Source organism: Tympanuchus pallidicinctus, unplaced genomic scaffold (assembly GCF_026119805.1).
Source record: "Tympanuchus pallidicinctus isolate F22 unplaced genomic scaffold, pur_lepc_1.0 scaffold13, whole genome shotgun sequence".
NCBI lineage: Eukaryota > Metazoa > Chordata > Aves > Galliformes > Phasianidae > Tympanuchus > Tympanuchus pallidicinctus.
In genome coordinates this window covers 6394804-6409981 of record NW_026294648.1, presented here as the reverse complement: position 1 = coordinate 6409981, position 15178 = coordinate 6394804, and the positions used below count along the sequence as shown (strand labels likewise).

At 35.9% G+C, this 15178-nt stretch overlaps 2 protein-coding genes across 7 annotated transcripts in view; one reads left to right on the top strand and one right to left on the bottom strand.

Annotated features, from left to right (window-relative positions):
- PGK1 (phosphoglycerate kinase 1) overlaps nucleotides 1-15178 on the top strand; it is a 156799-nt gene that overhangs the window by 64814 nt on the left and 76807 nt on the right. The gene's annotated exons all lie outside the window — the stretch shown is intronic.
- ATRX (ATRX chromatin remodeler) overlaps nucleotides 1-15178 on the bottom strand; it is a 75998-nt gene that overhangs the window by 49534 nt on the left and 11286 nt on the right. For 4 of the 6 annotated variants that reach the window (XM_052673243.1, XM_052673247.1, XM_052673244.1 and 1 more), the window contains 7 exons: nucleotides 13930-13985; nucleotides 13427-13479; nucleotides 11639-11763; nucleotides 10268-10387; nucleotides 6691-6800; nucleotides 4488-4555; nucleotides 783-3688 (listed from right to left, as the gene is read on the bottom strand). In XM_052673243.1, coding sequence (XP_052529203.1) covers nucleotides 783-3688; nucleotides 4488-4555; nucleotides 6691-6800; nucleotides 10268-10387; nucleotides 11639-11763; nucleotides 13427-13479; nucleotides 13930-13985 — 3438 coding nt within the window. Of the gene's footprint in view, nucleotides 1-782; nucleotides 3689-4487; nucleotides 4556-6690; nucleotides 6801-10267; nucleotides 10388-11638; nucleotides 11764-13426; nucleotides 13480-13929; nucleotides 13987-15178 lie in introns of those variants that run through there. The other 2 variants (XM_052673246.1, XM_052673248.1) reach the window with 2 other exon arrangements.

The window sequence follows — 15178 nt, the reverse complement described above, 5'->3', positions numbered from 1 at the left end:
TGTTACAGCAATCAACAGCAAATAGTTCAGGGTTTTTTTACTCGCAAATTCATTTCTTACAGACATCTGTAGAGTCCAGGTAACAAGAAAACTACCCTTCCTTTTTAAGTTCTCTAAAACCAACCACCCAAACCCTGCAGTTCTGAACATTTCTCTTAACTTCCTGAAGATATAAGGCATTGATGAAGGAGCAATTCATCTTGAAAAAAACAGAGCAGGAATATTAAGTAAACTGCTATGAAAACAGTAAGTGATGACGTTTCTGTTAATTGACAACAGGTGCTTTAATGCTGCAAAGGTCACACGATGCACAATCTCCACGACTTTTTAAATGTATATTATAATGCCACAGGTTTTAGAGGTATCTCAACTGCATAACTATATGCTCTAAATTCATTTGAATTCTCCAGGTATCTACTTACTTAAAACTAGTTTCTGCTATCAATACTGGAGCAGCCAAAAAGAATACAAGTACTTTTGAAAGCCACGCCACAAGGAAACATCTGTTGGAATTACAGACTGTGACTACAGCTTCTTAAGCCTCTCCACCTTTCACTTCAGAAATGATGAGCTATATGGTAAGTGACATGGCCATTTCTCTATCAGAATTCAAAAACTTAACTGGCTGCAAACTTTTAAGCGTATGATTATCTCCTTACAGATAATTCAGCTGGGGATTATTAGACCGTTACCTTCAAATCTTCAAATCAAAAACTACAAATCTTACAAATGTCCATAATTCATTGGTTAATAATAGGTGTAAATAAAAATATTTTGCACACCTGATGACTGACAAAATCCTGTACCAGCAGACAGCATTAAATTTTCAGTCACTGGCATAATTTTCTGCTCATCACTGCTTCCATCACCTGTGGAATTCTGCTCTTCATTTTCTTCCTTATCAGATGAGGAGGAGGAAGAGACAATAACCTTTTTTGATATTTTCTTTTTCTCTGTTAAGCTACTCCCTTTATTTTCTTTCACGGATCCTTTTTTAATCTTTTTCTTATTGTCTTCATAAGACTCCTCATCAGAAGAGGACGACTCATTCTGCTCTTTCTTGGTAATTTTCTTTTTCTGGCTTATTTTTTTCTTTTCCTTCACTTCAGGTCGTCTTTTACTTTGCACAGCATCTTCAGAAGAACTCTCCTCTTTCAGGGGAGATTTGTCAGCATCAGAAGATAAATCAACCTGTGCTCTTTTAGGTACTTTCTCTCTTACATTCCTCCTTTTCCTTTCTTTAACCACTGTTTCATTTTTAGTCTTGTCATTTTCAGAAGAATTACAACTTCCTTTCTCTGGAGATGACTTTTCAACATCAGAAGAGGAATCCTCTTGTTCTTTCTTTAAGATTTTCTGTTTCAAATTTTCTGATTTCTTCTCTTTGTTTTCTGATCTTTTTTTGTTTTTGAATTTCTCTTTTGAAGAATCAAAACTGTGTTCCTTCTTTGCATATTGCTCAGTACTCTCTGAAGAAGAATCTTCCTGTGCCTTTTTCTTCTTAAAATCCTTGTTTTTCTTAGCTTCAGTTAGCTTAATACTTTTAGGACTACCCTCTTCTTTCTCCAGCAAAGACTTCTCAGCATCAGAAGACTCATCAAGCTTACCCTTCAAAGCTTCTTCTTTTAAGTTTTTCTTTAGTTTTTCTTTAGCAACTGACCCCACGCTAACTTTTTTATCTTCAGATGAATGATTAATCTCCTTCTCTGGAGATGACTTTTCAGCAGCATCATCTTCAGAAGATTTACCTCTTTGTTTCTTTGGAGAGACCTTTTTCTTACTGACTTTCTTCCTCTGTTCTTCTTCAGAAGAATCGTAACTATCTTCTTTCCGTGAGTATTTTTTCTTAGCTTTTTTTGCAGACTCAATTTTACTCAAATGCTTGATTTCTTTTTCTAACTCAGAATCATAGTTCGAAGAATCTGAATAGTTCTGCCGCTTCTTTTTTGCGGTAGCAGAATTTTTAGCTGACTTGCCCCTTTTGGCATCTAAATCTGAACCAGAACTGGAACTTTTTCTTTTCCGCTTTCCATTTTCATCCATTACTGGTTGATCCTTCAGAACGCTTGAAGTCTTCTGATCTTTTGCTGGTAATTCGTTATTGCTGTCGATATCTGAAGAACTGCGACTCATCATAGCTACTTCTTTAAGAACAGCTGGCATCTCATCAGAATCTGAACTATTATCTACTATAGCTGGCTTTTTTGATTTACAAAGTTTATTAGGCCTAGGGCCATCAACTGCGCTGTCAGAAGAGTTTCTTTTATCTTTTTTCCTTCTTGACTGTTTTGATGATCTTCTCTTACGTTTTTCATTGCTTGTGTCATTGCTATCTTCTTCTGAATTTGATGTTAAAGGATTAACGTCTGTTTGGCGCCTCAGAGGTGTGGTCTTCACACGGGGTGATCTCCTGAGATCGGATTCCTCTGCAATTGAGACTGTTTCATTCTCTGTGGAACGTTCGCTATCAGCATTACTATTTTGCTTTACAGAATCACATTTTTCTGTTCTTTCATCCTTGCTTCCCTTTTCCAGACTGCTGTCTTGATCTTCAGATTTAAATGGAGACTCTGAAAGGGATACAGGAGTCAATTTCACAATCAATTCCTTGGTTCCTTTAGCTGATGTTTTCAGTTTAGATCCTTTGGTATCTTTCAAAGGAGTGGTCAATTTTGTATTTGGATTCTCATGATCTGTTCCGCTATTTCCATTCCCTTGCTCATCTGCTGCAGTCTGAATTTCCATAGCAGATTCTAGAGTCTCAAAAATATCTTCAGGAACAGATGAGGGAACAGACACTATATCCATGTCTAAAGCCTCTGTACTATTAGGCTCATACTGAGGTTCCTCATTTGTGCCAGACCTTTTATCTTCACCACTTGTACGTTTGCTGTCTTTTTTTTCTACTGTCGAAACATCTTGATCCATTGGCTCATTGTCAGGCTGTTCTGATACAACTTTTTTCTGCTTCTTAACAGGGTCATCCCCTTTTAATGCCACATGTTCCTTTCCTTCATCTTTCTTCACCTCATTTTTTTCTGATCTAACATCAGTTTTTTTCTCTTTGGTATTTTTCTCTTTGATTTTAACATCCAAAGCTTGAATCTCCAGGTTCAGACCTTCTTCTAGTGCCACATGAGCTTTTTTGATGTCACCCAGCACAGATCTAAAAGCTTTTAGCTGACGAAGTTGCACAGCTGGGCTTACTTCTGAATTTTCTGCAGCCTTTTTCAAAAAGCTCACAAAACTGGAATTCATATTTGCTGTAGTCTCAACCAGTTTTTTTGTTTTCTTAAGCATGTCTTTTGGCACCATTAGTGCTTTATAAGAATATGTTAGTGAACCTGAATACGAATCATCTAGGTTTTTTTCTTCACCATTACAGTTTGAATTATTTCTCTTTGGAGAAAATTTGACTGTATTGTCGTATATTTTACTTTTTTCACTTTCAACTTTGGTCTTTTTTTTGTTTTGTTGCAGTAACTGTTCTAAATTTTCAAACACGCTGTCACACGCAGTCACCAAGTCCAATAGAGGTTCTGGATGACAGCTATAGCAATGCCACTGGTTATTTTCATCCAGTATGGTTGATAGCTCCTTTCTACCCAAGTTGCGCAAAATGCACTTTTTACAGAAGGCGTTATGGCAAAAATCACAGCAAATCAGATTTCCACCTTCAGCACACCACCTGAAACAAGACATAAGAAATACAAAAGTCTTATCTCCCTGTAATCAAGGTGACGTTTGAGAAGCTTCCATATTTTTCACTGATGATGAATCTACTTTTTAAAAATTCAGATGATAAACATCATGAAACTGAAAAGCACTCAACTGAATTACAAAGTCAGAACATTAAGGTGCTTGATTAACAGTTCAAAAAGCTGAAAAGGCCAGCAACTGCTAAACAATTTCAGCAACAACCTTAAACAAAGTAATTAAACCTGGTTTTCCATGTTCTGGCTGAGATGTATTTTTTTTTGTTTGTTTTCAAGCAAAAGAATCAGCTTAAGTCTTTCTAGCCTTCACTGGTGTATTACTGTGCATGAACGAAGGGAAAAAAACATCACCTACATTTAGATTCCATGGTCTTTGATGAAGACCTGAAAACTGACTTGATAAGCAAGTGCACAGGCAGCAAAAACTACAGAATTTTGACTGGGTTACACATCTGGAAAAGTAAGCTACTGTGACTCACAGGGTTTAGAACGTGAGATTCTACCCCCACCTTTGAATTAAAATATTTGCATGGTAACATGTAATTCAAAAACTTGGTATCTCCCAAGTGTTTACTACAAGATTTCTTTACAAAATGTTTTCCAGTTAATTATTTAAAATAACAACAAAATACCTCCAAAAAACCCACTGACTGAGCAATCCTTCATAGAAAATGATTATTGATTGAACTCTTTTGTAGTGGTCAATTTCATTAAAGCAAGAAAGAAAAAATAGCAGATCTGTGAGTGTTGTTTAAGTTTCAATACACTTACCTACACTGTTCATCCATTCCATCTGAATCACGGCTGATGTCATCGCTCATGTAATACTTGTAGCATGTCTGCAAATAAAGAGATAAAACAAGCAATTTTTTACTATGTCAAATGGATTTCAGTAACTCATACAATTTCAACATGTACTAGAGGCATTAAAAGCATCACTTGCAAAGGTACTCATTATTCTAATCTTTGAAAGTTCATTATGAACCTAAAAAACATCTTTCTTAGATACAACAGGTTTCAAATTGTGATTTCTTATTTAGATGGCATAAGGTTTTTGAAAATTAAGTAACAGATTCTTTTTTATGGCCTAATATTTGCAGATTCTAGAACATCGACTGAAAGCCTTCAACCTAGAAAAGTGTTTTCTGCCAATTTTCCAGGAACATCAATATCACATTAAGAAAGAAAATTACATCTCCCCAGCACAACCCTACATAGTTTTCTGCTACCTGTTCTTTATGTTTGCCACTGATACCACAAAATTTTAAATAGAAATGTCTTCAGTATTCATCCTGATGTTAACATCCAAGTATTCGATTTCCAGGAGCAGACTAAGTATTCTCATGGAAAAGCTGGTAACTGTAGGAAAGTAATATGCACATGTAGCAGTAGCAGTGGCTTCATCTGCTGAAGCCTTTGAATTAAATTCTGACTTTTTTTCCAGTCATCAGTAAAGAAAGCTCTCCTAAAAACTTGAAGCTCTGCTTTGCACATGGATTAATACAAGCTATCAGCTAACTTTTGCCCTTACATTCCACGAACCAGTGAACTGAGAATTCATCAGAAGTTCAGTTGCTGACATCTCTTAACTTAAAGTGATTACATCTCTTTACATGGAATGTTAAACATCCATTCAATCAAATAAAAAATAAAATAAAATAAAATAAAAACAAAGCCCACAATAAAAGCTGATGTTTCAAATCTTGACAGAATATTTGGAGTCAAGAGAACACAGTTTCTGAAGAAAGACTCCAAAGTATAGAGCTGTTTATCAGAACAGCAAGAAAGAAGACATGGAAGACACAGAACATGCGGGTAAGAACTTCCATTACTCTCTCACACAATCATATAGTCGTATTCATTAAAGATATACAAGATGGTGGGAAACAATATGTGATGTAATTAACTTGCAGACTTAACAGTCAAGAGCTGTTACGGAACCCAACACCTTAAATAAATTTCAAAAATGAACTGGATACTTGTATATATCACATGAACGAGTACCATTACAGATTAAGGATTTTCAAATCTTGGAACAAGAGGGCTCTAGCGGAGACTGAAAATAGTCATTCAGTATGCTAATTTTTCTGAGTATGTTTTATAGAAAGAAACAAGACAGAATGAGTAGAAGAAATGAACCAGAACGTTAGACTGGACATGTCTGGGATAGTATGCCAGCTGAATGTGTAACATTAACTAGGATGCAGAGAAGAAGCACAAAGAAGGAAACAAAAGGGAATGCTAAATGTGCATTGTAACTGAAATCCGCATCTCTGTATGTCTGAGACTATCTATAAACACAGAATCTCTGAAGATAGATCATATCTCTACACTTCCTTGAAAATTCAGAGTTTTCCACAGCAGGAGGTCGAAATTTCCTTCCTCCCCTGTTCCTTGTCTCTTCCATTACTGGCATTTTACAACCTAAATTGAAGTCACTATAACCTGTGTAACTGCAGGACCAGATGCTGGTTTAGGACTATGGACTAGACCATTATTACAGAGGTTGCCATAGATTATCAGTCCTGGACCTGTCCAAAACTGAAACTGAAATGGATTAAAGCTATCTTTCCACATCTTACTTTAACACTGTTCTACATATAGTGCTTTATGAGGAGATCCAGAATTGAATCTATTCTTACAATAACATCACAGATAGTCACAAATTTTAGATAGACCGTCTAACATTGAGAATTCACTGAAAGTACAGACTTACACCTGTAAAAAATGCATTACACAGTAAGTTTAGCTGGACTATACAAAAAAAATGGGAATATTAATTTCTAAGCTGTATTTACTTTTTCATTTTCTACTTCTGGTTTCCTTAGCAATTAATGACTGAAAAGTTTATAAGCTAAAGATTTACAAACTAAAAAGCAAGAACTAATCCCACAAAAATCCCACCCAAATCCACTAATCATGACATTTCAAACAAAAACAAACAACACAAACTGTAGAACTGTTTACCACATACCTTACAAATAAGAACTTTCAATGTAGGATGTCTATAGATTGAATCCTTTTGAAAATGGTTCACCTGTTGCCCACAAGCTGTACAGCTTACAATTCCATGCAGTCCTTCCTCTATAGAGAGGATTATAAACCACACGTTATTTTTTTTCATTTTGACATCTTTTTAAAACAAAATCTGTATATATACCTATTTCATTTTCTTACAGTATTTTTTCTGTTAGGTTCTTTAACACCTACCATTACAGAGACCTTTCTGTATCACTCACCATTTAAAGATGGAAATAATTTTCTTCTAGATTTTATGCTCCTAATACTTGGCACCAAAATAAGTTTTTCCATTTGGGAGATTTAATAGAGATTAGCTGGTCAACTACTGAGAATACACTTAAATATGCAAGTCACCATTAAAAAGCTTTCAAATGAACCCTGATATTCTGCACTTCTTTCCTCTTTAAATCTTAGTTCATAAAGTAACATTTCAATTAACATTTTTGTTGTGCTGATTCTCTCACATATAGTTTTAGTTTCTCAGCAAGAACTATGGAAAATCATTGTATAAATGAAATGCTTATAAATACTGTCTGAAATACACTTCTTCACTTTTTGTTCCCTTTTTGATTTTTTTTTGTTTTTAAGCTACAGTTTTCCTATAACACATATGTTCTCACCATGTTGCTGACTCCTCCAACATTCTGTGTACTACTCTGGTGCTGTACCTACATTTAGTTAAGAAAACATCTCTTAATGTTAATCCCCCAACTCATTTTCAAAGGTGGTGAATTCAGCACTGGAAGGCTTGCTACCTGCCAATCTTTCAAACCCATTAACTAGTACTACTGAGACACTTTTCAGCAGGAGTGATGCTTTCAGGGAAAAGGAAAAACATTTCAGACAGTTCATACACTAAATCTATATGCTACCAAAAACTTATTTTGGGATCAAATGGACAGAAGTTTGACACAGCCTTGTTTAACTGTAACATGCTCTGTGCTGTCACATACAGTAAGTTACACAAGGAAATTATCTCAAATAGTTAACTTCATGGTTGTAGCCTCAGTAAAGGCCATACATTAAAGAACAACTACCCCTGAATTAGAGCCAAGTATCAATACCACAATATTAAGGAACTGAGTGAAAATAGGCAAAGACAGCACAAGCTACTAGCTAGTTGCTACTGAAATACAATTTCAGATCAACTGAAGTCCAGTATGAACTAATACACTGTTACAATGCAGTGAAAATACCAGGTCTGAAATTGTGAATTCAGAGTTTGTTGTTCTCAAATGCAGTCATGCATGTACTGCAGAGCTTGTAGATCTGCAAAGCACCCCTTACAACCTCAAAAGTGCCTCTGTTCCAAATGCTGTTGGCAAATCTCTAATACTTACATGCATCATACTGTACTACTCAGAAAAGAATACTGCCTTATTTTATACCAAGCAGCATAGAAGACTACTCAGACTTTTTAAAATATGGCAGTCCTTAAATGGATACAAGAAACTGAGAGGAACAAGCTGTTTGTTGTCAATTCTCAAGCCATTTCCAGCTTCTCTACAACTTTGAGGGGAAATACTATTGCCTTCTTCCTAAAGTCTGCAAGTTGGCACTAGAAAAAAGAATCTATTCATGAGGTCAATCTTTAAATCACATCACTACTACAAAGGATAATGGTCTGAAGAAATTAAGTAACAACTAATTCATTAGCACTGAGAAAATATTTTAAAAACACTCCTAACTATGAGTTTGTTATTAAAGATACAGTCATAACCATTCTGTGGACAGGAAACCTGAAAGTAAGGACTGGCACAATGCCTTATAGTACTGCTTAAGGCCATATGAATGCTAGAAAGGCAGGACAGTTCCACTACTACTAATATTTCTTATAAAATTACACCTGTAAGACCTAATGAAAATACGAAAGATCCAACCTGCAAAGAAAAAGATGTGCTGGCTTTTTAAAAAAATACTTTATTATTTATCTATGTGTACCATGCATAGAATTCTGGATATCAAGTTACTGGGACTGCACGCTTACCTGCTTAAAGCAGTAATGCTTAATCTTGTTTGAGCACAGGCCAAGCATCCCATTCTAGCAGCAAGAGAAAGGCAGTGGCCACTTCATGTAACTTGCATGTAGCAAGTGTAGAATAAATGTATCTGCGCGACTACTTCTGTGAGTGTCACAAATCAAAACCCTTCAAATACATTCCTAATCCAGCTGCTCTTGAGGCAGACTGCAGTCAGGACTGCAGTCCTACCTTTCCTGTTCTGGAAACGGGGACAACACAGCAGCAGGCAGTACCTACCCCAATTTCTAGAAAGTAGACAGGAGCTTAACAGTCAAAGATTTACTAGCAGGGAGCTAAGCTTGACCTCAGGAAAGGCAAACTCTTGATAAGCCTGATAACTCTTGATAACTCTGGTCTAAGCAAACTCTTGATGTTCCTTGCAAAACCATTACCTCCTGCAAGGAACTAGCACAATCAGCTAGTCCCGATACACAACAGAATGCCATCAAATTCTCTAGGGATGGAAAAATAACAGCTGGGAGTGCATGTCAAATGAACTGTCCTGAGGATGCACACACAGACCATAAAGCTCAAGCAAACCGGCCCTATGCAATGTTATAGCCCTCAGGATTTTAGTTGGATCTCTTGTAAAACTGCTACCAACACAACTGTAAAAAATAACCCTCTATGCTAGATAGAAAGTATTCTATTTATATAACTGAACTAACTTTCAAAGATCAATAATTTAGAGATGCAACAGAACATAAGCACAAGCCCCTACACGCTTCCTCATAGCTGTGTTTTACTTTTCTTCATCCTCAGATAAAGAGCACTTATGAAATTGTAACACACTAAAAAGAGAGCAGGTATCTCAAATGACACAACAGGAAGATCTAATGCATGTAAAAGAGCCCATCTAACTTTTGGAAATATATAAGAGAGAGGAATTGCTACTAATTACTACCTACATAACATCTCAATTTTAGCAGAGGCTATACAAAACCAAGCTGGCAAAGCAGCTGTCCAAAGATAATCCTTAAAAGGGCACTACTGGTTGGGAATTTCCCACAAGTTTTTTCAAAAAATCTGTAAAAGCCTTTGAATTCCATCAGAGGTTTGAGCTTTCTTGTTACCACTGACAGGTAGTTATGTCTATATGTGTCCCTGCTCAAACACAATCATTTTCTTGGAGAGTGAGCATTCCCCTACCAGTGGTATTCCAATGTAATTCCTTAAAAAAAGGAATACTTGTAACATCTGCTTCCAAGTAAGCAACTATTCTGAATACAAAGCAAGAAGGGTCCATATGGAGTACCTAATGATGCATCCTATAGCTACTGAAAATAAGAGGTTTAATGAGAACTGATCTTAGCTTTCACTGCTGCATTGCAGGGGCAGCAATGGAGGCTAATATCAGCCAGCTATTATCCTTTATTGAACAAAAAGCCAGAAGAGTGGAGGTATTTTGAGGATAATTTATTAGAAATATGAACAATTTTTAGATGTACCAAATGTGGTCAAAAGCAGCAATTTAAACCCACTTCAATAAATGTTTTAAATTGTATTTACCTCCACGCTTTTTGGGGACTTCAGGTTTCATTTTAACGGTATTTCTGCTTCTAAATTCAGGCCCTTTAAAATCATCTTTGTCTTCATTCAGCACTGGCTCAGGCTGTACAACCACTGTACCTAGAATAATTTCATTTAGAAATTGGAAACCATTACACATCCAAATTAAGTGCAAAAGTCTTTTTTAAATAAATGTCAACATAGTATCTTGAAAAAAAAAAGTGCAGTTTGTTGACTAATACTCAAAAGTTTTGAATGTACAGGTGTTCACAGCACAAAAAAGGAAATAATAAATTAATAAATAAAACACCACACACTTCAAGCTGTGTCCATTTTGCAGCTGTAGAACAAAAACTGAAGACTGAAAAGGCCATGAGAAGTAAATACTGCACTGCCTACCCTGATGTGATATGTGCAGAAGAGAATTATCACACTGCTGGGAAAGCATCTCCAGCACCATGCTGCAACTAAAGGACTTCAGTTGGGTCACTTAAACCTACCGGAAGCCTTAAAGTAATTACTCTTCTCTCTATTTCCCCTTCCATCCAGTTTCCCTCATCTTATTTCAGTATGAAATAAATGAGAAAGCAAGAGAATCTTTTTTTCTTTAGTAAAATTCAGAAAAATCTACTTTTATGTTAACAAAGTACAATACTAACTGAAATTATATGAATTAAATAAAACATCTTTCCTACCTGGAACTCGGTTTTAACACTTTCGTTACAAAGGCCCTAGAAATAATTTAACATTCTGAGAAAAGGTACTTCAAGAACTGCTTCTCATGGAGTAAATAGGAGCAGTCTCTCCAAGGTTTTCTTTAACTTTCAGAGGTAAGAAATAGATGAGATTAATCAAAATCCCACTACAGTTAAAGAGAGCAGAATGTAGGTTTATAGTAATGACTATTTTAAAGGGTGCCTTAAGAATAATTGACTTCGCCCCCACATTTAGTCTCACTTTTCTATTTCTCAATAAACTCCAGAGCCAGAAGAATAAAATAAATTAAAACAAACATGATTTGCAAGTTACAGAGTTTGAGATTTCTAAGAATAGAAATTTTTTCTCTGTTACATGATGGTTTCACACAAAGGTCCATAAGCATTTGAAATTGAGCCATCAGCACATCCTGGTACATGACATCTTTAAGTACGATGGGTTCAAACTTAAAAGTGCTCGGAAACAGGATTTCCTCTTACAAGTGTTTGTAAGGGGAGGGAGACACACACGAACGTTTATATATATTTATATATAAAGTCAACAGGATCTAGGAGAGGTATTTTACTAATACATGTGCATTCTACTTAAGTACCTATGCTGCATCATAATCTTTTCTATTTGTTGAATTCAGAAACAAAGAAGGACGTGAACTACCTTTAGGCAAGCTTTTCATATCAACATCATTTTCTGAGTTTTCATTTGAATTATCTTCATTTACAGTCTCATCTAAGATTTGTTCCTCATCTGATCCAACATACTTTGTTACAACTGTAGGTTTCCTGCACAGACAGAAAAAAATCCATACTGTGACAAATATTACATATTGTGGTACAGGTAAGCCTGGTACTTTGCAAGCAGAACACCATGCCAATTGGGGAAACCTGCACTTTCATCAATTGAAAACATAAAGCAGAATGCTCTGAGTTATTATAACAAATAAGCTGCACGGCAATTTACCTGGTATTGGGACATGGAACTCTACCCTCTTAGGTGAATTAAGTAGATAAATGAATAAAGGATTAGTGTTTTTTCACATGCCTACTATACGGTTTGAGGGTTTCTGGGAGGTCAGATCAAGGTTTGATGTGTTTTTAAAAAGGTATGCAGGAAGTCACACTTTTATTTGAAATTAAAAAAAAAAAAAGCCAGAATAAAACCCAATTGGATGAATGCTCAGAAATCTTAAACATTGTTCCAATTTTAACAGGCAGCCCGAAGAGAACACACAGATATTAGCAAATGACAGCTCAGCTGAAAAGACACTTGCAAGGAAATATAGGAAGTGCAGAAAGAAATTAAAAAGCTGACTGTTTAATATGAAAACCGGTAGCCAAAATCTCACATAAAAATAATTCAGAACTGAACCCCTTAACACGAATGAATATACTATGTCATGGCAGGAAAAAATATATTAATCGATAGAGAGTAATTTACTGTGGTCTGAAGGTAATACATGAACTACTGAAGTCAATGCAGGATGCTGTTTTTCTCAGTATCAGACACAGTGCAGTAAGTGCATGAGCAACCATACCTTTAATGATAGACTGGAAGTAAAAAAAACAGGACTACTGAAAGGCTCTAAATAAAAAAGGCTGGCAGGAGAATGAATTCAGAAGGGAGAAATTAAAGTCAAACACAAAACCAAACTTGCAAATACAGAATCAAGCCAAACAGATAACAGAGAATGAAGAATGTCATTTAATTCCAACAGGCGTGATACAACGAACAAACATGGTTAACTGTAAGACTGAAAACAGAGACACAGAACACTTTGTGGAGAACACTAAGAAGGAAGCTGTTCAAGGCTGGCACTTAGAAGAGCTCACTGATCTACACAGTATACCAGGATAATAAACAAATTTGAAAAAAAAAAAAGAAAAAAAAAAAAAGCACAAAGAACATCAGCAGAATGAGCAGGAATTTTACTAGAGGAGGCTTGACTGATGCTATTTAGGTCACATACAATTTTTCTTCCGCAGTCTCAAATTGGTAAACAGTTAACTCTAGATTTTTTTTTATTTATTTATTTTTAAATCAAAGGTACAGTTCCTGCCCAGGACAACTTTTAGCACATTTTGGTTCTCCACCAATAAGGTACATAAAACTTTTTTCTGTATGCCCCAACTTACATCACTGAAAGAATCCCATGTGTTGAAAGAGCAAGAGGAAAAGTAATAATCTGTTAAATCCTGAATAGTCATAAAATGTAGGATAATCCCGCTGTATTGTTGTAAATAAAAATTAAGCTTTATGATCTCAACCTCTGACCATGAAAAATCATTTGCATTTTAAATATGGTGCAATGCCTTTGTCATACTAGAACTCTGCTAGCTCTGTGGACCTCAAATGGTGCATACTACCAGCATCTGGCACGGCACAGAGACTTCTCCATACTTTCAGATGATAGAAAGTAATTTCTTTCTTTTTGTTTTCCACACCAACCTTTTTGAGCGTGACGATCCTAAGAGCGTGACTCTTTCTGAAGAACTACCACCCTAAAAAATAAGAAAAAAAAAAAAGAGTCACCACACTTGTGATCAAGTCACCTGTCAACAGAAGCATCTTCTTGTTCCATTCACTTGAGCACCAACAATGCATCTCAGAAGTCACCACCTCTTACAAATAATTAAAAACAAATAAAAAGTGCATTAAGAAACATTTTACACAGGAATTGTTGTACATCAGACTAACAAGTAAACTTGAGTATTTCAATAATTTAAAGAAGGAGATGACGGAGAAATAAGCTGGTTTGCATGCCCATATCACAGTTTCATTCCAAATTTTAAATATTTTTAAGTGTATATTTTACAGCTGAAGTTTCTATTCAGCAAACAGGAGATTCTCTGCATATGGCTCTGTCATTATTCTTGAAGCACTTATTGCTAATGGCAATATTTCCTACACATTAGCCACTCTAGACTAGTCAAAAGCGTTTTTATTCCTACCTCTTCTCGATTGTTCTCCATTGAGGTTGGACTTCTTTCAGGTTCTCTACTTTTACCTATGGAAAGAAAAATAATCCACTGAACCCGAAGAAATATTAGCAGTTCTTCACATGCTATCTCACAGCATTTTTTATGCTTCATCAGCATTAATAAAGATGGCTGTGTGACTTTCACAGATCAACTTTTGTACAACAGTGAAATAAAACTGACTTCATGACTTAAATTTCACAGAAATCATTTTGAAATAACTTTCAGTTTTGTAGGATAGGCTGAAAGAGAGCCTATATTAAGTGAATTTCAAGACATGAGAACACAACTGTGTATGCAGGGATAACAGAGTGCTTTTTTTAATCTGTAAGAAGTTAAGGATTTCTCTTACACATGTTAATATTAAAAACACAATGTTAAATTTGGGATTATGAGCTATGCACAAACATCAGGACACGAAAGAGAATTCTCATTTCTTGATCCTAGTAGCCGTGGAATATAAAAGCTAAAGACAGGTATCTTCTGACTATCTGCTTCATCCAGCAGTCCAGGTGATGGAAGGGAATGTTTTAGTTCAGTGGTTTAATGACATTTGCACGAAGTTGCTTGAAAGGTATAAAAATAGTAGTATTGTAACAGATGTACTACTGAGAATCATGCAAGTGACAGTATAACAGAAAACAGAAACACTGAATAAATATCATCATTTCCTCCTATAACATTAGACTGTTAGCATTGTAACTTAGTCTTTCCTGACATACTACACTTGGGGAAAAGCTGAACAATTTTATTTTGCTTTAGACAAAAAAAAATTACTAGAAAATTTCATGCTGGGTATTTGACTTAAAACTGAATTGTATGGACAAATTTTAGTATAAATTATCCAGCCATTTCTGCACGCCAAGCTTTTGTCCCCTTTAAAAAAGGGAAATTTCCTCTGGAATATTGTAGGCATTCCACCACACGAAGGAGTAAACCTGAAACGTGGCAGAAGAGTTCCATTTCCTTTGGGGGTGGGACTCAGTCCACCTTCTGTTTGTGCCTCATTTTGGATCAACTACTAAATCTCTGGGACATGCCACAGTCTGTACAGGCTCAGTACGGATTTATGCCGGTAGATCAAGGCTGTGCAGACTCTGCCCTCAGACTGCACGTGCGCTACTCCCAAAGGCAACTGAACGAACATGCTCCTCCATCTCACAGCTCCTGGGTGTGACTGGACTGTACATGCGCCATCCCCACAGAATGACCAAGCATGCCG